Source organism: Pelodiscus sinensis, chromosome 20 (genome assembly GCF_052426305.1).
Source record: "Pelodiscus sinensis isolate ZL-2025 chromosome 20, ASM5242630v1, whole genome shotgun sequence".
NCBI lineage: Eukaryota > Metazoa > Chordata > Testudines > Trionychidae > Pelodiscus > Pelodiscus sinensis.
Window position 1 is genome coordinate 3,140,648 of NC_143071.1, and position 25,863 is coordinate 3,166,510.

The window sequence follows — 25,863 nt, forward strand, 5'->3', positions numbered from 1 at the left end:
TCTGGCGCGCCCAGCGACTCGCCATTTACTTCCTGCCCAGAAGGCTTCTCTGCGGCTCAGCACACAAAGGCCTCAGCACATCCCCACGGTATCTCCCTGCTCTCTGCTCTCCAGGGCATGCCTCGTGCTGAACACCACACCGAGGACGACATGCTCTTGCCACAAGAGATCTACAGTCTAAATCGGGCGGATGGTGCAGTCAGGGGTGGGCAATAATATTTGAAGGGGGGGCACTTAACAGATTTTTGAAGCGGCCCTGGTCTGCCCCAGAAAGAGTGGGGCCAGGACAATTCCCGTGATCCCCTGCCCACAGACCCTGATTGGCCTGGGGGCAGGGGAGCATGTGAAGTGTTTCCCCCCCACACCCCTCCACTGCCTACAGAGAACCACCAACTGTTCTGAACAGCCGGCGGTTCCCTGTAGGCACCATGTGCCTTTGGAAGTGGGTGGAGACTTCCAGCGCTTCCCCTCCCCGCAGGCCAATCAGGGCCTGGAGGCATGGCAGTGCACAAAGTCTCTGGCCCCTTGCCCCCACCGTGCCAGGAGTGTGTGGTGCCTAGAGTGAACCACCAGCTGCTCAGAACAGCCAGCGGTTCAATCCAGGCGCTGTGCACCCCTTGCCGGGCAGGAGGAGACTTTGTGCGCTCCCCCGTCCCAAGGCCTCGATTGACCTGGGGGCAGAGGAGTGGCAGGGAGGCAGCAGGCCGCATCCAGCCTGCGGAGGCTCTGCTGCCCACCCTGGTGTAGTCACAAAGTACACCTAAGGCCAGAAGACGACCTGCTTCCAGGCATGGTGAAAGCGCCTGAGGGAGCGGGGTATTTAAGCTGTATTTCTACAGCTGGGCATCCCTGAACTGTTACGAGGAAGCGGGACGTGGAGCGGAAGCATCTGAAGGAAGGAAGGAGCCGTCTGGCCTACAAGAAGGGGAGGCAAAGCAGGAAGTGAAAGCTAAAGATGCAAGACCGAGCTAGAGAAGCGAGCAGGAAGGCGCAGGTGCAGAGATGTCGGGAGGAGGGGACCGTGAGCTTGAGCTAGATACGGCTGTGAGATGGGACGGCGGCTGGAGGAGGCAAGGGGTGTCCTCGGTTTCTAACGGACAAGTCTCCCTCTCCGGCTCCTAAGGGAGAGCGCACCCTTACGCCGCTTGGCATACACCGGGTGTGAGAAGGGCTACTGGAGCATGGAGCGAGCACTGCACTCGGGCTCTAGTGAGGGGATGGCAGAGCACACGGTGCAACCCTGTTAAACTATTCCGTGCTGTGCAAGGCCAAGCCTTCCGAGCGGCTGCATATCAGCGGGCGCGTTTCCAGAGCCAGACTCACAAGCAGCTCTGCTCAGAGCCTCCTGCTGCCCCTCTTGGGGCACCCCAGGGGTTCCCATTTCACTGGCAGCTGCAGGACAGTGGCTGGGGCTGGGGGTTCATCCTCTCTCAACACCAGGGACCTGCTGCTCTTCAGAAATACGGCGGCCTCGGCCGAGCTGGGCAGGCCAGGGGAAGAGAGAAAGCGCGCCCTCTGGCGGCGCGGGGCGGGAGGGGCTTACCTGCTGCTCAAATAGGAGGGTGTTGAGTGCCTGCCGGCAAGGCAGAATCATCATGGGGAACCCAACAGCGACCGACATCATGAACCCCACGCGAATCATCTCGGTCACCAGGTTGGAGGGGAAGTTCATGAGCACGTTCCCCGCGATGGCGTCAGTGTAGCTCACGTAACCAAAGAAGCCCACCTGTGCAATGGGGAAAGGGAGGGAGTGCTAGGCCGGGGGGTGTTTTCTTAACAGCCAGCATACAAGCCCAGGGCTCCCCCTAGACCTCCCTTTGCGGCATTGGGACACTTGTATGACACTTGGCTCGCCAAGCCAGGGAGGGCAGCGGGGAGAGACTGCAGGAGTGCAGTGCTTTGAGCTTTTCCAAAAGCAACGCCCCACTGGCAAAGTGTGTCAAATGAAACAGGGCACTGCCCAGCTAAGAAACCGGGGGAAACTTCCTACAATGCAGATCTTCCAGGAGACCCGGCTATGGTATCGTTCCTAATCAAGCTAGGTGGCTGCAGGTGCTTTCACCAAAAAGCCACTAACATTATTAGCTGGCGATGCCTGGGTTTAACTGGGGACCCCCTGGAATGGGTGAGGATGGGAGCTGGGCAGCTGCCTTCCCAGTACCCCACCTTGCTCCGAGTTTGCTCGCAGGCTAAGCATTGCAGCCGAGATGGCTGCCGAATGCCGTGAGCGAGGGAGACTGTAATACAAGCCCGTGCTGCAACTTCACTCACATGGGAGGCTGTCCGTGGGAATTATTAACTGGATTTTATTAACTGGAGTTTTATGAGGCATAACTTCCTTTGTAACCTTCCAATGGCAACAGGCTGACGGGCAGCCCTCTCAAAAGACAGCAGCTCATTGGACGGCATCGCCACGTCCGGTTACACGATTGGAAGATGGGAGACCCAGCCACTGCACATGGAAAATGGGAGACTGAAGCCCCCACTCCAGCACTGCTCAATGGGATCTATTGTTCCAAGACCCTGGGCTCTCTGAACACCTCCCTGCATGCGCAGCCCCCTTCCACTTTATTTTGCTTTCAGCACCAGGACGCCTGATCCCCAAGAGCGGGGAACGCCTGGCCTATCATACGATAGTTATGCTCCCGACTGCTCATCCCACAAGACACTTTGTGGGGAGCAGGGGACAAAGGGGGAGTAAGGCAGGGTAGAGGTTGCTCACCGTAACATAGAAGGTGGTGACCACGTTTAGGGAAGAAGCAAATATGGAGCTCATTATTTTAACGGACGGTTCATCCAGGCTATCGTAGGTCGGCAGGACCTGGCTGCAGAAAAGCAGGTTCACATATTAAGCAGTTTTAGGAAACCGTCCAGAGAGATGCAAAATCAAGTGCATTCCCAAAGCTGTCTTGCAGCAGCCCAGCAGAGACAAATCTCTGACGCCTCCCCCCCGCCCAGCGTAAACAAACACGACCAGTCCACAATTTATATTGCTAGTGCCAAGAGATTTCAGAACACTCACCATGTTAAGTGCTGCAAAAATATTCCCCCCCCCCCCATTCCCTCCCACCACGTGGAGTTCAACGTGTGATGTAAACATCTCGGTTCAAAAGTGTTACAAAGTGAATGACCGTTTGTTCCGCTGATACACCAGTGGCACAGGTCCAGGCAGCACATTGGAGATTATTGTTCTTGGAGCGCGCCATGCCGATAATTAAAGCAGCGCAGTGTTTACAGAATGAAAGCGGGAAGAGGACTAGAGCATCGCACTGTCTCAAAGAAAAGTTAAACAAACAAAATTAAATACAGCGCCTGTCATATTTCAGCGCTGCTGCTAGAACCCAGTTCAGAGAAAGCCAGAAGGGCCAATTACACAGGATTTGGGGGTATTTATATCCTTGGAAAACACATGGAACCTACTTTTTCTACACCACGAGGTGCATATTTTAGCAACTTATTAACCTCTTGCTGCTCTCGTCCCTGTGGCCACCTCCTGACTGCATACTACAGAGCAACTATGGCGAAAGAGACGAGGGAACGGGTAACTCAGAGGGGAGGGGGTATCCCCACCGCCAACGGACATTAAAACAAAAGCGTGTGAAACTGAATCAAAGTCTTCACCTTTGGTGCACCAAAATGTTCTGCACAGGGCAAACTGGGCTGTGACTTTAAACTGCATATTGCGACCTAGGCAGGAGAGCGCGCATGCGTGTGTGTATATATCTATCTATCTATATCTCGCACTGTGACAGTCGTGTATTTATGGGACCCAAGAGGTAAATGTTCGTACAAGGCCATGTAGGATTTAAACTTCTTCACGGATCTTGAAATAAAGCCCCTTAATATAGCAAGTGCCAGACCTCCTGGGCTCTCCTCTGAAATAGCAGCAGGCCCAGCAGGGGGTGGAGCGGCGGCAGAGCCATCCGAGAATACGAGGAGACCGCTCTCTTGTCCAGGCTCCCATTTTGTGGGCACAATAACAATGCAGCAGCATAGCCCTGGGGGGATGGGGGGGAGTGCCACGTGAATTCTAGCTGCCTCCAATCCCTCTGTGGTCGAACAGCCGTGCCCATCTGGTCAGCCTGGGTTCCCAGTCCCTGCAATCCAGACCACATGCCGCCGTGACCTCCCTGCCAGTCAAACGCCCGTCTGGGTGGAGCAAGAGTACGACACGCACGCAGCAAGCAGCACACCCTGGCATGCTTGGGTTCTATTTTTAACCCAGAACAGGCGTGTGGCAGGCCAGTGACAGACCAGAAGCCTTCTCCTGGCAAATGCCTGGTGTAGGAAACTCCACATCACTTGCAAGCCAGTAAATCGAAGACCCCAGGCTGGAGCGGAGAGGAACTGCTAGACCTCCTGCGCTCTACAGTCACCGTAGTCCTGAGAGGAGGGCGCAAGCGAGGCGGGTCGGAGCCTGCGAGACGGAACCCTGGGCGCATGGCAGAGGTGGCTGGAACCAGTGAGGTCGTCTGTCACTCAGTATTCCCCCACCCAACCCCCGTGAAGCCCATCTCCTGTACTATTTGTAGTGCAGAATACGGGTGCTGCGTGAGCAGTAGTCAGCAGGGAAACGCGGGATTAAAGAGATACCACACAAGAGCGAGAGAATCAATGTAGGGTCACTTTGTGCCTAGACGCCAGGCCCAGTCTGAAAAATGAGCACCCACAAGCCGTCACTGACATTACAGCAAGTGACATCGTTAAACACCCCTCTAAACCCAGAGTAGCCAAGGGATCACATTCTGACTTTGCTGAGTGGGTGACCTCAGTGGTATGACACCAGTGTCACTGGCATCAGAACCTAGGACAAGGTGCAGGTTATATATTAATCCTCAACCCTCCTGGCAAATATGGTGTGCCCATTTTACAGTTGGGCAAACTGAGGTATGGAGGCTAAGAGACTTGCCCAAGGTCACATGGGAAGAATGTGGCAGAGCTTGGATCAGAACTCAGGGGTTCCGAGTTCCCAATCCCCCCAGTGAATCTACTAGACCATACTGCATAATGGTGGAGAAGGAGATTCCTCTTTGAGTTGAGCAACACTAATATACATTTCAAAGCGCAGGGGAACCGAATCTACAAGTATGATCATGCATTTAAGAGAGATGAAAATAATGGTGCATTCTGCTTGTCACCACTGCATGTTGCATTTGTGTATCTGGGGGGGAAGAATATGGCTTTTTTAGATATTATTCATATTTATTTTTCAAAAAATGATTGGGAGGCCAGCAAAATTAAATCTCCCCAGTCAGAAAATGATATGCCTGTGACATCACATGGACTGCATGTTTTTCTGATGCTGGGGGCGGGGGAAATATAGGTTTTAGCTGTAGGTTTGGCTCGTTCTTTCAGTGGCATAACAGAATCTATATTTAGATAGATATATGCACACACTAGTCCAGACCATATAATTTTGCTGGGTTTCCAACTCCCTACAAATGTGCACTGGTTACTGTGAGGCTACCACAAGAAAAGGACAATTTTCTATTTAAAAAGAAAACCCTACAGTGGTAACTAGGTAAAGCTGTAAAAGAACACAATTTCTGTCGCCAATTACAATGGAGACATTAAACAGCAAGACTGGAGCGTGTTCTGCTAGAAACAAAGCTGCCAAGAGAGACGATAAGTGGGAAATGATGATTTGGATCTCACATGTGGGTGTAAACACAGCAGTATGAACAAATTTTATTTGTCACATTAATTTACTACTGGCATGCAGCACGTTTGCTAGAACTACAGGGGGGAAGGGCCCATTCTGCCAGCCTTCCTAATGCTGAAGGTCTTGTTTTGTGTCCACAATTGGATTTACACATCTATTTTGACCTGGCTGCTGCTTCCACCAGGCATGAATCACTTGCTCTTGTCATTTGGCTGGGGAAAGTAACGCTGCTGGAGTCATGGAAATAACCGGGTCTTTGGTACCATGCCTGTGTGCCCCAGAAGCTAGCCCTCATTAAAAGCAGTGGGCAACTGGAAGCAATGATCTGAAGCCAACGATTATGCAAGTGTCTTTTAAAAATTCACAGCTGCATTTGGGGAGGCTGCCAGCGTGGATGTGCCTGGGGAGGGGGTTCGGATGGCGGTTAGGATGGAAGCAGCCACGTCTCTTTTCCTGATATTGAACCACGCTTTTCAAGCACTGGATCAAATTCGTCATTGGTGTAATGCCAACGACGTCACACCAGGGATTAATCTGACCCAGTGCATTTTATGAACCTGTAATTGCTCGAGTGCAGGAACTCCTGAGTGAAACATAATTCCCTCCCCCCATCTGCGTAACAAAAGCGGCTGCACTTCCGTGGGCTGTAAAACAGTGTGATTAAACTGCAAGAGGGAACCAGACGGCAGCTACCCCAATCAGATCCCTGGGACCCTCTGCTCTCCCCAAGCTAACGCCACGATCGCTGGACCGGCGGGTACTTACGACTGGCAGGCAAAAGACATGCCGAAGATGGGAATGCAGCGAAAAAGGCCTTCCCAGCGCACGTAGCTGACCCGTTTCAGCCACTGTCCACCGAAGAGGCCATGTTTGAGAGAGGAGAGCACAATCTGGAGCCAAAGGAAAGAAGAGGTTAAGAGCCACCCAGCAGAGGCACGGAGCCAGAGCGGGCACATAGGCAGGAACATCACTAAGGCAGTGGTGGAGGGCAGATAAGGCGGCTCTTGTTGAAGAAGGAAGAGGGGTGGAGTAACTTACCCCGCACCTCACAACTGGATATTTACTCTGAAGCTTTCCCAGTCTCAGCCCCAAACCCTCAACCCAGGTGAGTCAACCTTCCAGCTCCTCTGATCTGTACAGGTCACTGCTGGCTGCTGGGCAGCAAAGGTCCTTTGAAAAGGCGCATCCCTTTCCCTGGTCAGCGCCATGCTGCTAGCAAGCACCATGACTCCCTCCCACCACACATCCTAGAGTTGGAACAGTCCAACTCGGCAGTCATTTGCATTGGGGCCAGAGAAACTGGAACTGGCAGATACAGGAAAATTGTCCTTATAGATGACGGGCCATAGCGCACCCAGATAAGACAACACCTGCAGAGCGTCCAACCAAGCCCCCCTGAGGATGAGAGTGCTCTGAAGACCACCGTCAATGCCAAGGAGGTAAGCAGAGGCACCAAAAATGGCTTATGAGAGGTACACGTATCTGAATCCATGTTCCCTATAAGCTGGGCGCATGTGCAGCTGCTCAAGAGAAATTCAAACGTCGCCTACTGAGCAGCAGAGCACCACGGCTTAGGCTGTGTGTTTCCATTGGTGGTGCACATGCCTCAGTGCACGTAATTATTCCACACGTGAATGAAAAATCCACACGTCTGGAAAAGATTAGCGGGAACATTGATCCAAATGCCCATTTATGAACTAGTCTAAATGCTTCTAGAGATTCTGTCAGTGTCACTAACTTTAGGGACATTTGGTGTTTTCCTTAAGGCCCCCCGCTCCAGCATCTCGGGATTGTAAAGATCACAGCTTTCATTTTGAGCCCTCCAGCTCACAGAGAACAGCTTGAGTGACTAAAGCTCATCCTAGGAGCTCAGAAATCAAGTGGCCAGATAAAAAGAACTCAGAACCTGAGGACACTCTGAGGGCCTGACATGATTTTGAACCAGGTGGTGGGAAACCTGCAGCCTCTTGGATGTTCCCCTAAAAGATCTGCTTTGGGAACGCCTGTGCGTGGCTCACGAGACTTTTTGTTCCCATTGCCCACGCACGGGGTTGCCAGATTCTGCTCATTTCCATACATGTCGGTGTTTTCCTACCAGTACGACTGAAGTGACACGCATGTAGAGCCAGGGCACGTGAAGGGAGGTGCGGGCTGATTACAAGCCAGGTGCCCCAGAGGGAGGGAACCGAACAGGGAATGATCAAGCCGTCTCACTCCTGCCATCCATCTCCACCCTCCGACAAACAGAGGCTAGGGACCCCATTCCTTACATCCTCCCCCCCACATATGCTCCCTGACAGTCCTCTTCCACACACTGAATCCTGACTGATTTTTCTTTGGGTCCGCTGCTACGGCTCAGTCAGCATGTGCAAATTCTAGCTACACAAGCGCACTTATTAAAACTACCCTGTCCCGGGAGACCATCTTAGTTACAGAAATCGTGCGGCCCATGAAAGATCGCTAACGTAGGTTGCCCCGCACTGTATTGAACACTTGGGGCTAGCAGTACCGCTGTGCATTAAGTGAATTAAAATCTCCAGTGCCAGTTAACAGTGTCATTTAACGAGTGTCCTGAAGAAATACTGTAATCATCCTGTTAAACTTCCCGCATAAGACACACCGCAGAACTTCCCCAAAACAGTTCCTGGAGCAGATCTTTTAGGAAAACATCCAATCCTCACCTAAAAATTGCAGGGGATACAGAATCCACCACACTCCTTGGAAGTTGTTCCACTAGTTAGTTACCTTTAATGCTAAAAACATGTTTATTTCCAGTCTACTCTTGTCTAGCTTCAATTTCCAGCCACTGGACCATTGCCTGCCAAACTGAAAAAGCCCATGATCAGTTTTTGTTCCCCATCTTGGTACTTAGAGATTGGGATCAAGTCACCAATGTTCCCTCTAATTTTGTCCATCCATGTGCAGAATAAATTTTGTTATATGCACTGAGGCATATGTGCACCACCAATTGAAAAGCATGCTGCCGTCTGTGGGCGTTCTCCTAAGGTGGCATTTGAATCTCTCCTGGGCGGCCGCCCAAGCGCTCAGCTGACAGGGAACACTGCAAGTCACTCCTTAATCTTCTCTTTGTTAAGCTAAATAGACTGAGTTCCTTGTGTTTATCAGTACAAAGTATATTTTCTAATGCTCTAATCATTCTCACAGCTCTTCTCTGAAACTTCTTCAATATATCAACCTCCTCCTCTAGGTGGAGTACAACTTAGTAAGCTGTAGAAACTCATCAGTGCTGCCTACTTAATCAAATTGGCAGTTTCTTCAAGGTAAAGCTTTTCCGTGAGGCCTAAAACAAACTTTTTTCCCCACCTTTATGTGGCCATGAGCTCTTGACTGCAGAAGCAATTTAAAGCGCGACCATTTAGGAAGAAAAACGCTGATTGGCTCCATGACATTTACCACCGATCCAAATCTTGCAAGCAGTGTAAAAACTTGTGTCCTTAAAAATAATCATTTTTCTCCCCAAAGATCAAGGCTTTATGAGTTTTAAGGGAAAAAGCTATTACATTACAGAATTCATTTTGCAGCCGTGTACGTCTTCCCTCGTCGCCTGTCTCCACATTTAATCAGAAATTCAGAATGTTACAAGCCGCACAAGCACTCGAAAGCACACCGTGTAATACAGGCCACAATGTGGCTCAGCCGCCACAATGTATAGTCTTCACAGCGCCTGACAGACGTGCTAGCCAATTCCTATACAATAGGGCTGTATATTCTTACTTCCATGTGGATAAGCGTGTGGGCATCAGGGCGACAGTTCTCCCATGCGGCGTCAGCAGAATGTAACAGAAATGAGTACTGTGTTTCAAACTTGGACCCCGAACCGGCATGCTGTTCCCGGTGGGCAGCCCCTGTGAGCACACAGTCCCCCGCTGGGCTGCCAGGCAGCGGGCCCTCCCACACGGAACAGCTGGCAGGGTCAGGGCCTCAATCTGCATAGAGTTTTCTTTCAGAGGAATTAACCACGGATGCTCTCCCCGCTAAAGACGCAACATTTTCCCGCGCCATCGATACTCACCACAAACATAAACACCGTGTAGAAGATCAGAGCCATGGCACTGAACGACTGTATGGAAGCCATCATATTCCTCTGGAGGCTCAATGGCAGGACGATGCACAGGGAGACAGCAAACAGCAGGATTATGCGGAAACTGCCAGTTACCTGAAAGATCAGCATAAGGGACAGACGTACAGAGCCGGCTTAGATCTCCCCATTTTGTGAACTGGGACTCATAGGCCAGTCTTGACAAAAAGAGCGGATTACCCCAAGGAGGAGACAGGAGGCAAAGAGAAGAGGCGAGGAATCGGACGCTTTGGACAAGGCTCCTAGACCGGGAACTATTATTTCCTCAGCAAGGTCTGTGATTAACCTGTGCAGTCACTGGGTGCCACTGTTGCTCTCTACAGCACACGCCAACCCACTCTCAAGCAGCTTTGCTGGGGGGGTTAAACGATAATCCAAACACAGACAAGCTGAATATTTTGTATGCACTTCCAGCAGCCACATGAAAATTAACCTTGCATCTCAAAAAAAGAGGAGGGGACAGGAGAACAGAAATGGAAGTCTTGAAAACTCCGATCCAGAGAATTAATCAGAAACACATATTGGTATTTATGATAGCAGAACATTCTGAAACGCTTGGAGATATTTAATCACTCATTTGGCTGCAGCCACAATGCTTCTTTCTAACTTCACAGTTCCTTAATCTGAGCTTCGCAGCATCAGGCTGGCGCAGATATCAACCACTCCAAGATCCAGCGACACGTCCACGTCACTTCCCCCGCCTGCCCCATCCCCATCCGAAAACCGCAGGTTGTTCCTTTGGAGAGCAGTGCGCCAGGGAAGAACGCGTCTGTCCCATCTGTGCCAGGGAGAGGCACTCCCCAACAGTCCCCATCTAAAGCGGGGTGGGGGAGGAGTACGGGGTGTATTTCAATTGGAAGGGGATTGGCGGGTGGCTGAAATACCCTGGTCCGTCCTCTCTGCACCCCAAAGTACTCCAGTTGGGGCGCAGGAGAAGCACTTCAAACTAGAATGGTAGATGGGGAGGAGAGTCTGAGCAAAGGAAGAGGGACAGAACGTACCAACTCCCGCAGACACTCCAGGTGGAATTTGTTGCAGGCCACATATTTCACGAGACTCGCATTTTAAGAGAGTTATTTTGTGGCACATGCTGTTTCCTATGTCAGGAGTTTTTGGCATCCTACTGTCTGACATGCTTCAGGACTGGTAGGTGCTGACATGGCAAGGTACTCTCTTGTTTCAGTGCAGAGGTGAGGAAGCTTCTTTGCATCGGGGGCCATGGACCCAAAGAAAAATCAGTCGGGGTTCAGTGTGCGGGAGAAGACTGCCAGGGAGCCGACTGGGGGGAGGGATGTAGGATCTTGGTGGGAGGGAGGGTGCAGAAGTGGGCTGGGATGGAGCAGGTAGGGGGTGCGGTGCCCGGGGAGGAGGTAGGGTGCAGAGGCAGGTTGGGGGTGCAGTGCCCAGGGAGGAGGAAGGGTGCTGGAGAGGGCTGGGGGTGCGGTGCCCAGGAAGGAGGCAGGGCGCAGGAGAGGGCTGGGGGTGCGGTGCCCGGGAAGGAGGCAGGGCGCTGGAGAGGGTTGGGGGTGCGGTGCCCGGGAAGGAGGCAGGGCGCAGGAGAGGGCTGGGGGGGCGGGTGCCCGGGAAGGAGGCAGGGCGCAGGAGAGGGCTGGGGGGGCGGGTGCCCGGGAAGGAGGCAGGGCGCAGGAGAGGGCTGGGGGTGCGGTGCCCGGGAAGGAGGCAGGGCGCAGGAGAGAGCTGGGGGGGCGGGTGCCCGGGAAGGAGGCAGGGCGCTGGAGAGGGCTGGGGGTGCGGTGCCCGGGGAGGAGGTAGGGTGCAGGAACAGGCTGTGGGTGCAAGGTCCGGGCAGGAATGGAGCACCTACATTGTGCATCTCCTGGAGGAGGCCACAGGTGGCTCTGCACCACCCAATATTTGCAGATTCCACCCCCCAATCGCTCTGACAGGCTGGGATTCCCGGGCAATGGGAGTGATGGGGTGGAGCCTGCAAGTGAGCGCAGGGAAAAGATGCTTACTCCCCCTGCCAGGCAGAGCCTCTGGGCCCTCACCACCACCCCCGTATGGCTAGAGCAGCAGCACTGGCTCATTCTGCTGTGGTGTGGAAGAGAGCCCTGAGCACTGCCAGTTGGAGCAAGGCAAACGCAGCCCCCGGGCCGTAGGTTCCGCATCCCTGTTCTGGTGCATGAGGCTTGCCATTAAGCTTTAACATGGGGGAACAGTAAGTCACCTGGATGCAGCTGGTTGATATTATGAAGGCGGGATGCTCGCCGCGGCACGGTAACACGCGCTGCAAGAGGGACTTAGCCAACAATCGCAGCCTTGTCTTTAAACTGCTGGACGCGCACACGCGATTGTAAGTTTACCTGTAGTCCAAGCAACCGGGCAAAGAAGTTTGATCCCAAGTCACCAATCACAACGTAGAAAGCAATGCAGGTTCCCAGCATCAGCCCAATCATGCTGGAAAGAAACACGCACAAATGAAAAGGCTGAAATCTAAATTCCAGTCTGGAGCTGAAAACTCCCCTGGAATGCAGCACTTACCACCTACCTGCAAGTAATAACTGCGGCATTCCTAGGGGATTAGCATTGTGCAACCCTCACCATGGTTATATCTACACTGGACTTCTCTGCTGGAAACTTCTTGCTGTCGCTACCAAAAATGCAACTACACTGGTGGCAGCATCAGCGTAGACCCAGCCGCTGGCCTTTTAACCACTGTGTTGTCTGTCCCCAGCACAGCGGGGGCTGGAGTAGGGATGTACATATCCATTTAAACACTGAACTGACTAAGCGATGTAATTGTAAATGTTTAAGCAGTTAACCGTGCGGCCGGAGTCCTGCTGCAGGTGGGGGACTGTTCCAGCCAGCTGGGGTCCTGTCATGCAACAGGCATTGGATTGCTCCAGCCGGCCGGGGTTCTGTCAGCTGGGCCGCAACGGGCGAGGGGCTGCTCCCCACACCTGGAGCATCCCTTGAAGAGGACAACTATGCATCTTAAACACTGGGCATGACAGTAAGGGTACCGGGAGTTCTTTGGAGCCCAAGGCTAGCCCAGTCTGCAACTAACAGTGAGGGACTGTGCTTCAATTACATACTTCAGCCCAGGGGTTTGCAGGCATTTGCACAGGGTCGGCCACATTTTAACGAGGAGACTGTCTCATGAAATGCTTCCCCTTCCCAGTCCCGGCTGCATGGACCACTTCGCCCCTCACTTCTGTTCATATAATATCCCCGTGGTAATTACGGCAATTGCTTGCGTGGAAACGTAACATTAAAAAAGTCCATGGCGTGTTTTTAGGTGTCTTACAGCAGTTTAGCAGCTGGGAATGAGGAGGAGGGCCAGAACCAAGACATCAGTCAGACCACCACGGATCCTAGTGCAAGACCCTCTGCTCTACAGCAGGGTGGGCAACGTTTTCAAACCACATCAAAATCTAGAACAAGTGCTCAGCAAAGAGCAGCATACGGATGCCTATTTGCATGACTGAAAATATACAACTTAGTATTATTGGTAATTGACATGATGATTATCGGTAGCACAAATGAGACATGGGACTCGCAGACTAGTTTATGGGACTTCTGCTGCTGCATCTTTTTGCACATTTCTTTGACGTTTACATCATAACTGGTCAAATCCAGCTTCATGCAGGTATTCAGGCTGTCTTCTGTCAATCTTATGGCAGGGGCTGGGGGTGTGGGTTGGGATAAATGAGGGGCTCAGGGCAGGGGGGGTGGGTGTATGATGGACTCAGACACAGGGTTGGGGGGGTGAAAGTAGAGAGGATAAGAGAGCACCTGGAGGTAGGGCTGGGGGGTGGGTCCTCCAGTGACTTAATGGATAAGGCATCAGCCTCCAGAGCCTGGGGCTGTGGGCTCAAGTCCTCCCCACACCCTGGCCCTGTGCAGCCCATCCTGGCTGTGCGCCAGAGCGAGGCCACCACCTGCTTGCCCAGGGCTGGAGCTGGCATCAGCTGACTGTAGGGAGGATAAGGCAACCAACTGCTGGAGGCAAAGTGAGTCCCCCAGTGTCCCAATGAATAAGGCCTCAGCTCCTGGGGTTACAGGTTTGAGTCTGCCCACCCACCACTCCAGGAGCAGCTGGTCAGCCACCACCAAGGAGGGGGGAAAGCAGGGCAAGCAGTTTGCTCTGGAGCTGCTGCCAGGGTGGGAGCAGCAGGGCTCACTGTGTGCCAGAGTTAGCATTTCTCATTTTGATTTAAAAGTTGCATGTATGTGGGGAATGACAAAAGAGCCAAATTTGGTTCCGTACTGAGCCATAGGTTGCTGACCCCTGCTCTACAGAATGGGCTGTGATGCTACCCTGTGCCCGGTACAGGGACTTTAGACCAACTGGACTTCTGCATCTCTACTCGTGTCCTTCGAAGCTTTGTGAATGGCATTTTTCAGAACAGAAATGTGATACAGTTGAACCTCTCTAGCCCAGCAACAGCCACGGTCCGGCATGATTTGAGTTAGCTGGATGTCCACTAATTATGGATGCGGCCAAGTTTCCCACGGTCCCATAAAGTTTTATAGCCACCAGGCCTGGCTCTCAGGGTTTAGCTCTAATTTACCCCAAATGTCCTCTAAGAGTCCAGCAAGCCGTGAGAGTGTCGGTCATGCTGCTAGACAATCCTGACCATCCGTGGTCTGGCAAATTCTCTGGTTCGGCACCGGTCAGGTCCTGAGGGTGCCAGATTAGGGAGGTTCAACTGTAGTTACAAGAGTCAGAGGTCTTGGCTTTTACTGTCATTCAATGAAATCAGAATTCCAGCCCACCATCACCAACAGATACTGCTCCTATTTACCTGCAGCTCAAACAGCTTTACCAACACAAAGCAGTGTTACTCCTAGTCTACAGAAGGGGAAACTGAGGCATGAGGCAGGCAAATGGGCTAATTTTCAGAGGTACTAAATGGAGCTGCACCCAACTTCTGTGACTTCAGTGTTAGGCTCCGTGTGTCTGTAAATCACACCACAAGTTTTCTGACCAAGGGCTCACAGTAAGTGTAGCAGAATAGGGAATGAAACCCAGGTCTCCTCCATGCCAGCCCTTCACTAACTAGTATGCAACACTGCCTCTCCCTTCGGAAATATAGAGGTGCACAGGGAGCGCCCATCCCGGGTGGTTTGCAAAGCAGATGGCAGAAACAAAAGAACAGGTTAAGTAGTTTAGCTCGTCATCAGCCCAAATTCTAGGTGACAAGGGAGGCTTTCAGAAGGAGAGCAGAGGGGAAGAAATCAAGACATGGTGAAGCTGTCATCCTGTACAGGTTTGGAGAAAAGCCTTTTAATAATCAAAATAAACTAAACAAACGATTTAGATTGTAAATGAATAGAGCTTTACCTGGTCTCCACCAGCATTTTCCCTGCTTTTCCATAGGCATGAAATGCTAGCAAAAGAGAAAACACACCACTGTGAGCTCAGGGAGGGTGCAGCCTGTGACATATACATCAGTTAGAAATTAACAATAATAGTGATGAAGGGCAATTTGACAGGAATCTGCTAGCTTTGCATTTTGGGGCTGGTTTCCCCTGCCCACCCTCCCATTTTCTTTTTTCAGACATACCATCTGAGTATCAAAACCCACATAAGACAAGAACAAAGATGAGGGAAAGATACAAAGCAGGTTCTTTTTTTACTCTGCTGAGGGGGGAAAAAAGCAGCGCTAAGTAGCAGTTACACATGGCAACCATTAGAAGAAGAAAGCCAGCGTGGAAGAGAAAATATGCATGGAGAAGATGCTGTGTGGCAAAAAGTTACTACAGTGCAAAATTTCAGTCAAGTTCCCATTTTTATTTTTTCCTTCCCATTATAACTGAACTGCCTGATGTTGCTGGATGGGAGATCTGGAATGCTGCCCAGAATGCTCAATTCCATTCCCAGAATACCCGGCATTCACAACCCACACCATAGGGATTTTGCCAAAAGCCTTTTTTTTCCCCCCAGACTTTGGCCGTGGCTGGTAGCAGAAAATAATCAGTATCCTTTAAATGACTGGGCGTTCTGAAAAGAAAGAGCCAGGAAAGTTCTGCTTATACTTTTGGAGACCTCTTACTTGGGGTAGGGGGACTTAAGACCTCCAGTTCTAACACAGACCACATTGTTTGTGGCATTAGTCCTGGGTAGCTAACTCTAGCTGAATCAAGCAAAGAACGGCCTGTTTTCTCCCCGCTGAGCATCCCTAGAGGTAGCTGTACACTACACGTGCCTGAAGGCAGCCAAGAAATAGTTTGTCCATCTCTGGAAGCGCCTTCTGTGGCCTTCACTGTTATCGCACAAATGCCGTATTTCCTTGGCACCTCCCCAGTCTGAGAATGAAGGAAATCAAATGGCCATCTCTACAATGGGAAGGAAAGCGTGTGGGAAGACACCACTGGAAAAAAATAAGTCGAGGCTCCTGTCATGTGAATAACTCAGAAGGCAGGCAGCTTGGTAAAGTGTTCAGTGAAATCTGGTTGTGTTAGATCTCTGGGCTCCTGCTCGCTGCTTGTCTGCGCAGAGAGGTTGCAATATTAAAATGGGATGAGCAAGCCATACCTCTGGACTTTGTCTTGCCTGCATGGAGGATCCTGGCTAAAAAGGGGAGTGGCTGTTGAGTGGGCAAGCTACGTTCTGTGAACCTGAGGGCTGGGCATGCAGGAAAAGAAAAAGCTCCTTCTGGGGATGATGGGTTCAATGACCTGATCTCCACAAAGGACGGCTGTTACTGCATCATCCCAATAAACCTCTTTTAATGTCATGTAAAAAGTGCAGGCACCTCCGGGCAGTAGCGACAGTCCAGGCTCCGGATTTTATGAAACGATCAGCGTCCTTGGCTACTCTGAAATAATGTTTTAATGAGAATGAGTCTTCAAAAACATGTTACACCAGATGTCCCCATCTGGGGCTGCTAGGAAAATTGGATCTTTTATCTTTTCGAAGAGAAAGGAGGAGATGGACTGTACAAAATTACTCAGCCAAACCACTTCACAATGTGATCTCCAGAAATCTCACCAGCTGAGCACAGCTGGATTTGGTCAGTACTTGGAGGCCCTTCCACAATAAACTCCATGACTGCTGCACAGTGGCCTTGGCAATTCCGCACATGGCTTTCTTCTCAGTGCCATGTGCCCCGTCCTGCTTTCCGGAGCACCAGTCATCTTTCCGAGCCCACAGCCCTTTTGGCAGCAGGAAGGAGTTGCTTTACCTCTTGTCCTGATCAAACTCGAGCTGCGGTAATTCCATCCCACTCCCCGCATTCCCACGACAGACTCACTTGGATAATATATTCATTTCTTAAGATCCTAACGTGCTGCACACCATTGCTGCGCAGTGACAGCTGCTAAATGAGAGAGCAGGGGGAAAATACTTGGAAAAGCTAGAATATAGATTCTCTCAGCTGGGAAGTGCTGCATAAATTAAGGTGTTTATGGTAGACTGCCCTGACCCTGGCTCTTTTGTTACTGCATTTACTGATCTGAATGTTCTTCCGGAAGGGACTGGCTGGCTGAAGTTAATTTGCAAAACTTTCCTGCATCTTTCAGAGCTGCCAAAGCCTCCCACAGAATCAGCTGCTGGGGCTGCCAGGAGCTCGCGCAGATGTACGGCGTACAAGCAAACGGTGACAAAGACTGTCTGTGTAGAGTCGCTCAACCTTGATGCATTAGGATGCATTGTAGGAGTGCGGCTTTCATTCGCCCGGAGGATGTCTTTCCTCTCAGCTCTGTCCCTCCTCTGGCTGCCCGTGGTGGCACCTCTCCCAGGACAAAGATGAGGAGGAAGGGAAGGCGCTTCTTTCAGTGCCAGCGTTTGTGGGACAGGGGGTGCCAGGAAGTTTGGAAGCACAACTGGCCTCTGTGTCTTTGAGCTCTTGGGCTTTGGAAAGAGCGGAGAATCTAGTCTTCCTGGGAGACACTCCAAGGTGAAGGGGGACTCTCTGTATTTCAACAAGAAAGAGGCAGCACACAAAGGCTTTCTGTACCGAGGAAGGGGGTGGAAGACCCGCGATGGGCAGCTGCTGCAGGGGACGAGGGGCCATGTGAGACTCCACCTGAGGGCTCAGCTATAACTGAACCATCTTTTCAGTACCAGAGGAAGAACCTTGGAGACCACAAGAGTTTCCTAATCATCTCAGCTTTTGAGAGATCCTGAGCAGACTGCATATTGCTTTCAAGTCTTTTCTAGATGGTGAGCCCAGCCAATTCTCTCCACTGACTCCCCGAGAGGAGGTATCCAACTGGGGACACACAGGATGGACTCAAGGGCAAAGGAAGCAACTTCCACCAATGAGAATCTTCCATCTCCATCACCTGCAGGAAGAAATCCCACCCCTGCAAAGGTGAAAACTGAAAAGCACAGGGCAGGATTTGCAACCCTTGGTACAGCAGCTCAGCTGACCCCTATTCCGCCGAGATCTCTGTGGAGCTCTACTTTCAATCCGCGACTCTCACGTGTCATCTGAAGAGTTCAGGCATCTCCTCCCCCCAGTATCCTTGGGAATCAGAGGAGAGGTCACAAACTAATACTGGCACCAAACAATAAGGAAGAGGGATGGAGAACTCTGCCAAAAACCCACACATGAATCTTGCACATGTTTTTATTTTCTTGGCCACTTTGTGCACCATTTCCTCTCACCTCCCCCTTGCTCTGCCATAAACATTCGTACAGCTGAAATCCAGGAAGCCGATGCTCTATGCCAGGCACTCAACTGGCAGAACCCAATGTCCTCGGTAGCACACTGGGTGGGGTAGCTAGCGGGTTTCATAGCGAGACCAATAATTTACAGCAGACACCCACTATGCTAGCTCCTGAGAACTTGTGTTTTGATCATCCAGAAACCGCATCTCCTCCTCCTGCAGTGCCGAGTCAAAACAATTCTGTGCCTATTAACTTCACAATCAAAGGCAGAATTAAACCCTCAGATTACTCTGGTGACAAGAAGCAGAAGGAAGGGATAAACAAGGTAGGCAACACACAGTAAAAACGAGGCCAAAAATAACGTTAATAATTCAGCAATATTAGCATGAAAGTTGTAAATTAAGAGGCCAGAGTAAAATTCCTTTTAAAAAAAAAAGGGAAGTCCCACAGCAGAAAATTCTCACCGAGTCCTGGGTAGGTCCTACGCTTGCTAAGATTGGCCGATTTCACCAGGTACATGCAGGATTGATGAGTCATCCAGGAACAGAAAATCAGCAGCAAGGCTCCCAGGACAATGCCACACTGCACGGGAATTTAAAAAAATACAAGCACAAGCTGGAAAGCAAGCCGTTTTTCCTGGGGTCTCTCTTACTTCACAGATTCTTACCGCTCCCCCATATCACCTCTAGGCTCCCTTGCACATTGCCAGGCACATTTTGCCCTATTAAAGGAGTTCCCCTGCCTTCAACGGCAGCCAGTAGAAATGTGACATATTCATTCGATTTGATTCACTTGCCTCAGTTTGAGGCTGACACAAAGCAGCCACCTGTTTCCTAGATGGCTGGGTTGCAACACTGTAGTGCAGACAAGTAAAACCAGAGCAATTTACAAAACGGAACTTTCAAGCTGTAACACTGTTTGCGTCTTGTCAACCAGGCGTTTTCAGGGCGCATTCCAGCAGAATTCCCTACCATTCGTAAGAGAATCGTGTACAGCAAGTAGTTATTTTGTAGATCTAGGAGTTAAAAATCGCCGTAACACCTATCCACAAGCATAAGGGGCCTGTCAATGCATTTACAGCACAAAATATGCAGCCAGCGATCTACCCTCCCGCATTGCTTGGATGGTTGATTTATACCTGTTTGCAGAGAACAGTGTTAATCACTGAACACTGATGACAACATCAAGCAACTTGAAACAGACATGAGCAGAGATGGATTTGAGATCTGGGTGTCCCTGTGGCCACTCCTCCTGCTTGCAGTGCCCTGCGCACCGACTCCCCAGAACTCCTGCCAGAGAAATGGGTCAGGCTACGGGGGCTAAGGATGTAAAAAAGCTTTAAAAACAGTAACCATGTAAGTGTTAAGAAATCCAAGCGCTTACATGGTTAACCATTTTGGGGGATTAGGGCGGGAAAGATGCACCCTGCTGACTGCCGCTCCATGCGATGGGCTCTGCAGAATAAGGCTTATATTGCAGAGCCCACAGAGCAGCCAGCACCCAGGAATAGGGCTAGCAGCCAAGAGCCGGTGCATGCCAGGAGCCAGCTTATACTGGCTTCCCACTCCCCAGCAGGAGTGCCAGGCAGGTGATGGGAGCAATTGGAGCATGGGGGCAGCCTTTTTTCTACCACTGGGCACGAGTGATGTTAGATCTCACTGCAGGTACAATTTGTTCTATGTTACTCAAATTAGGTGTGTGACTGGGGCTGCTGCCAGCCCAGGAACAAAAGGCTCATCTCTTTGCATACAGAGCTAGATGACTTGTGGGGCAAAGCCTTTAAAACCGAGCTTGCTTGACAGGTTGCACAGCACTGGCAATGATAAGGTTGTCGACTTCCCATTTTTTTATTCACAGTTGGGGAGAAGCTACTGGGTGGCAACCTTGTTCCAAAGGAGAACAGAAGTTGGGCAAATAAAAATATCAATCTCAGTCAGTCGCTGGAGCATCCCCTCACTTTGCAAGTGAACTGTATAATGGGTAAACTAGTACTGAGAAGATTGCAATATTAGGTAGGGATTTGAAAGTATAACCATGTACATGGTTAATTGACGAGCTTGTGCTCATTGGTTAACGTTCACGGTTACATGAAGGCTCCTAGTATGTGCCAGGCAGTTCAAATTACATTTAAAAGGCAGCGCCGCAGCAGTCTGGACCCAACACGAGCTGGGGCCCGGACCTACTCCGCTGCGGCACTGCTGCTTAAATGTAGTAGGAGACGGGCTCCCTGCATGCCCAGTTTCCACTACATTTAAACTGCAGAGCTGCAGCGGCCCCTTATCAACTAATTGTGAACTCAATACAAATTGTATCGAGTACACGATTAGCTATTTACTCAATATGTCACATCCTTAGTGACCACACCTTTCTGCCTGTTCTGCAAGGTGCCCAGGATGCTTGTGGGCATTGTTACAGCTTGTGTTAAGATACATCACTTTTTCTACATCTCAAAGACAAGTAGATACAACAGAATCTAGTCCCGGTAAGGAAAAGGTGAAAATGGAAAAGTTTCTCTGTCTCCTCCCACTCCTGGTATCATGCTTTTCTAACACTACCTGCAAACTAGAACATGTGCCATATAGAAGTACATCAGAAGCCATCTTCTCCTCTTGGAAGTCACTGCTTATAGCCCTCTCCTCGCACAAATCCCGCCAGCGACAATTGCTTCATGGCACCCTTGGTTACCAGTGCTTTCCCACTTGCACTTGGATAGTAATACTTTGCTCTTCAAGACATAATCTCAGTGATGAAATACTTAGGCTAGTGACGTATCAGAGGGGTAGCCGTGTTAGTCTGAATCTGCAAAAGCGACGAGGAGTCCTGTGGCACCTTATAGACTAACTGAAGTGTAGGAGCATAAGCTTTCGTGGGCAAAGACCCACTTCGTCAGATGCATCTGACGAAGTGGGTCTTTGCCCACGAAAGCTTATGCTCCTACACTTCAGTTAGTCTATAAGGTGCCACAGGACTCCTCGTCGCTTAGGCTAGTGAGTGGGCCATATGAGTAGCCCTCCATCACAGTGGGCCATAAGATTGCCGTAACCAAGGCAGGGCGTCCTGGGATAGGGCAGTTTTTCTAACTGTGCTTGAGTACCTAGAATTTGTGAGGTGTACCAATCAAACTGTAGCAGCGCTCTGACTGGATGCAAAGGAAGGGCACAACTCTTACCTCACTTCACGCACCCTTGCTTCATGTGCGTGTCACTTTAATACTGGTAGGAAAAAAATGATGCAGACAGAACCAGCGGAATCTGGTAACCCTGTGTGTGGGCAACGTCTCCTGAGATATGCATAGAACACAGATGGGCCACAGGTTGCCCACCACTGCCTTATTATCACAAGCTATATTGGGAAACCTCCTACGATTGCACCACCACTGCTACTAGCAACAGTGAGAATCCTGATAGGCACTGGCTGATGAAACCCTAACCACTAAGTTATCTACACTTGCTAACGGTAAATAGTCAGAAGCAGTGCTCCTAGTGTAGTACCCACCGGAGAGTTGCACCTAGTGCCAGTGCAGTGGTAGGCAATTTCCCCAAATGTGCGTATACAGCCACACTCGAAGGCTACGTCTAGACTGGCATGATTTTGGGGAAATACTTTTAATGGAAAAGTTTTTCCGCAAAAGAGCATCTAGATTGGCAAGGATGGTTTTGCGCAAAAAGTGCTTTTGCAGAAAAGCCTACGTGGCCAGTCTAGATGCAATTTTGCGCAAGAAAGCCCCGACTGCCATTTTAGCCATTGGGGCTTTTTTGTGCAAAACAATTCTTCCCTGTCTACACTGGCCTTCTTGTACAAGTAGTCTTGCGCAAGAGAGCTTTTTCCCGAGCAGGAGCGTGAAAGTATTTGCGCAAGAAGCACTGATTTTGTACATTACAAAGTCAGTGCTCTTGTGTAAATTCAAGCGGCCAGTCTAGACGCACCCTTGCAGTGCTTGCCACTCAAAAATGTTAGTGCTTTTTACACCCCTCCGCGATGCAATCTTAACAACCCCCATGACGCCTTAAAAGGCAAGGAAACTGAGGCACAGAACGGCAAAGCGACACACATCAAATCCATGGCAGCGCGGAGACCTGAACGCATGAGTTCAGGTTTCCTGCTGTAACCACTAGATCTGTTTCCACTCTGCAGGGCAGAGAACTCACTTTTCCACTTTGCACCCCCACGCCACGAGTAAGGTTCTGCCCCCCCCACTCACCTGTTTGAAGCAGAAGGGCATGGTGAGCACGCTCACCCCCACGATGCTGTTCACAATGTTCATGATCAGGCCCCAGTTGGACTCTGCCGCTGCGGCGGACGCCATGGCGCGCGGGGGGGGGGGCCAGCAGGACGATGACCCCGGAGCGCGCGGGGTCGGCGGGGGGGGCTCCCCCGGAGAGGGAGGGACTGCGCGGGGGGGGGGCAAGCGACGGGAGGTCGGATGCCGGGGGGGGGCGGGGCAAGCAGGGGGGAGGGGGAGGGCTAATGAGGGGAAAGGGCAGGACAGTCGAGGGGGGAGGGGCAAGGCGAGGGAGGGGGAGCGCTCTGCCCCCCGGAGAGGGCGGGGCCTGGGTTCAGGCGGGGCCCCGAGTCTGGCTGTGCCCTCCCGCCCCGGCCCGCCCCATGCTCCCCGGGCAGGCCGTCCGGCTCGCTCCCCGGCCACCCGCCACTTCCGGGTTCGCCTGCTCCGCTGGCGTTTCCGGGAAGCGCGGGGCCGACCAGCGAGACGGGAGGAGAGAGCGGGCCCCTGGCGCGCGCGCCGCTCTTGCCCGCTGGGAGGACCCGCGCGCAGCTCGCTGGGCCAGTGCGGGGAGGGAGGGGCCGATTCCAGAGGGGTATGCCTCCCCCGCTCCGGCGCGGCGATGTCGCCATGGCAACGCCGGTGGCTGGGGTCGTGTCACTACGGCCACGCGGCGTGACGTAAGCTGTGACGTCACGGTGATGTGTGACGTCACGGCCCCCATGGTTGCCCAGCTCATCCCATTATTCCCCTGTCTAGCCACCCCTAGGCAGGCTGGCAGCCAGTGTCCTTGCATCATGGCCCAGCACCACGTCACCCCCCCCCCCCCCGGGGAGCTTGTCCCCCCCTGGCAGAACGTGACCACGTCTCCCCAGCAGCCACGTCTGTAACGACGTCTCCGGCTCGTCAGCCCGTCAGCATCTCAGGCCACAGCAGCCTGTGAGCCCCAAACGTGGCCCCTTCCTGGACACGAGATCCAGGGTAGGGATGTCACTTCCCCCCGCCGCCTCTATCAGACAGAGGCAGGAAGAGGAGGGTACTTCAAAGCGGCAGCGCTGCATGGAGCTGACCTCCGGCTCCATGTGGTGCTGCCCCTTTGAAACACCGCCTCTTTGAAACAAGACCCCAGCTGACCCCAGGCTCCTATCGACTAATCGAATAGTCGATGCAAAAACGCATTGACTATTTGATTAGTGAATTAAATGATACTTAACATCCTCAATCCAGGATCCATTACTGGATGTGAGCTCGCCCATTAAAATCAGGGCGAATCTAGAAAACGCAGACCACTGGCCACACGGGGGTAACTCTGCCCTTTATAACTCTGCCCTTCATAACGCTTTTCTCCTCTGAGTCAGTTCCTCTGAACACTAAATGCAGAATAACTTTTTGGGGGTCACCGGTGTGCGGAATGGCTCTGGCATGGGATCGTCTCTGTTCTTGGGTACATTATGGTATTGGGCAGCACTGGTGCAGATTAACCATCTCTACTGCTGAGAGGGCTAAAGACTGCACACAGACCAAGTGCTCGGTTCTCATTATACCTCAATGATCAGGGATATCCCATACGTGTGTCCAATCCCCCCCCCCCAACTTCCGGTAGCCTCCTGTTTCCTTCCCCATGACTGTGCTGTCCTGAGTGCAATGCACGTGTGTGTACCTGCCCTCTACTGGATGTAAATAGAACTGCTCCGCTGTGTGTCACATGCCTTGTACTGCCAGACAAATGCTCCGTTAGCTTAAGTGCTGGAGGCAGTAGGACCTGAGTTTTACCCCCACTGTCTCTGCAAAGTGTAACTGGATAATGGAGTGCAGCAGATGGCCAGGAGTGGAATATACCTGAAACAGCCTTGTAGCTGATATCTGCCACTGGCCACACTCCTTCCTGCTCCTCCTTCAACAAACTCCTGTTAATCCTCCTTTTGTACACAGCATTCCCGCTACAATGTCCACAGAACCCTTGTACGTTTATCTATACTGTCCCTGTCCATCCTGTTGCGTATGATATGGCACTTGGTCATGCCTTAGCTCTTTTGGGGTAAAGAATCTGGTCTATGTTTAGTCCAGCCTATCTCCGAGAAAGCACTGCATCCAGCTATGGTTCAACATAAATCATAAAAACAACCAATATTCCTGTGGCGCCTTATAGACTACGAAAATATATAGTATCATGAGCTTTTGTGGGCAAAATCCACTTCATCAGATGAGCTGGAGTAGAAATATCAGAATCCAAGATTTATTAGGACCTGTGTTAATGAAGCTAATTAAGTGAGCTGGATGTGTCCCATTCATAGCTCTTGATGTGAAAATCTTGGATTCTGTTATTTCCACTCTGGAAAATTTGGATATGGCTCCTGGAGAGTTGAGCTATGTTGTTCTCTGTGAGCAATATGTCTAGGAAGGTTTAAAATTTAGGAAGCGTGGGTCCAGTTTTTAATATTTGTTGAAGAGTTGTTTTCTGACAAAAGCAAATATTAGAAAAGTCTTTGTGGCATTTACTTGGGCATTGACTGAAATTATTAGTTGGTCGGAGAGAAACATTCCTCTATAGGTCTCAGAGCGGGTAGCCATGTCTGTCTGTATGTCCAAAAACAATTAGCCCGGTGGTACCTTAAAAATGAACAGATTTACATGGGCATACGCTTTCATGGGCAAAAACCCACTCTGTTATTATCACCTGAAGTAGGAATTTACCCACGAAAGCTTATGCCCAAATGAATTGGTTAATCTTCAAGGTGCCACAGGACTTCTCATGGTTTTTTCTCTTGCAGGGTTTGCATGAGAGCCACAAAGGGAGGTTGGTGAAAAATATACCTTAAACCAAACTGAATGTGATCAGAGTCTATTGCCTGAGTGAAATGCGCAGAGCAAACGAGTTGTGGGACGAGTGCACATTTGAGGCTTTACAATTGTGTAGGCCGACATTTTTAAATAGTGACTAGTGATTTTGAGGGCCGTAGTATGTCATGCCCGATTGGCCACCTTAACAGGGACTGATCTTCAGAGGGTGGATGCTTCACGTGAGTGCATGCGTGCTACTCCCACGTGTTCTCAGGAAGCATGTGCATTTACTGAGCGAAACTAGTTCCCGATGCAGGGAACCTGTAAGGAAAGTGCCTTTAGGGCACCCAAAGAAATAGCAGTCCAGCCAGTGCCCCAAAATTGGGGCCGAGAGCCGGGGTGAGAGGGCTTTCAGTGTAGCTGGGTCCCGGTTACAAAGTGACAGATTAGCCGAGGAAAAAACACACATACCTGAACTGTGCCTAGCTAGCTTGTCAGTGTGGGAGAGCCCTTCCAGG

At 51.2% G+C, this 25,863-nt stretch overlaps 1 protein-coding gene across 5 annotated transcripts in view; it reads right to left on the bottom strand.

Moving 5' to 3' along the window:
* SLC38A10 (solute carrier family 38 member 10) overlaps window positions 1–23,041 on the bottom strand; it is a 54,402-nt gene extending 31,361 nt beyond the window's left edge. For 2 of the 5 annotated variants that reach the window (XM_075904070.2, XM_075904069.2), the window contains exons 1-8: window positions 22,544–23,039; window positions 18,807–18,924; window positions 15,070–15,115; window positions 12,086–12,179; window positions 9,696–9,839; window positions 6,428–6,552; window positions 2,723–2,825; window positions 1,544–1,726 (exon numbers count right to left, since the gene is read on the bottom strand). In XM_075904070.2, coding sequence (XP_075760185.2) covers window positions 1,544–1,726; window positions 2,723–2,825; window positions 6,428–6,552; window positions 9,696–9,839; window positions 12,086–12,179; window positions 15,070–15,115; window positions 18,807–18,924; window positions 22,544–22,648 — 918 coding nt within the window. In that variant the 5' untranslated portion in view covers window positions 22,649–23,039. Of the gene's footprint in view, window positions 1–1,543; window positions 1,727–2,722; window positions 2,826–6,427; window positions 6,553–9,695; window positions 9,840–12,085; window positions 12,180–15,069; window positions 15,116–18,806; window positions 18,925–19,480; window positions 19,636–22,543 lie in introns of those variants that run through there. The other 3 variants (XM_075904071.2, XM_075904068.2, XM_075904072.2) reach the window with 3 other exon arrangements.
* Between the last annotated feature and the right edge of the window lie 2,822 nt (window positions 23,042–25,863).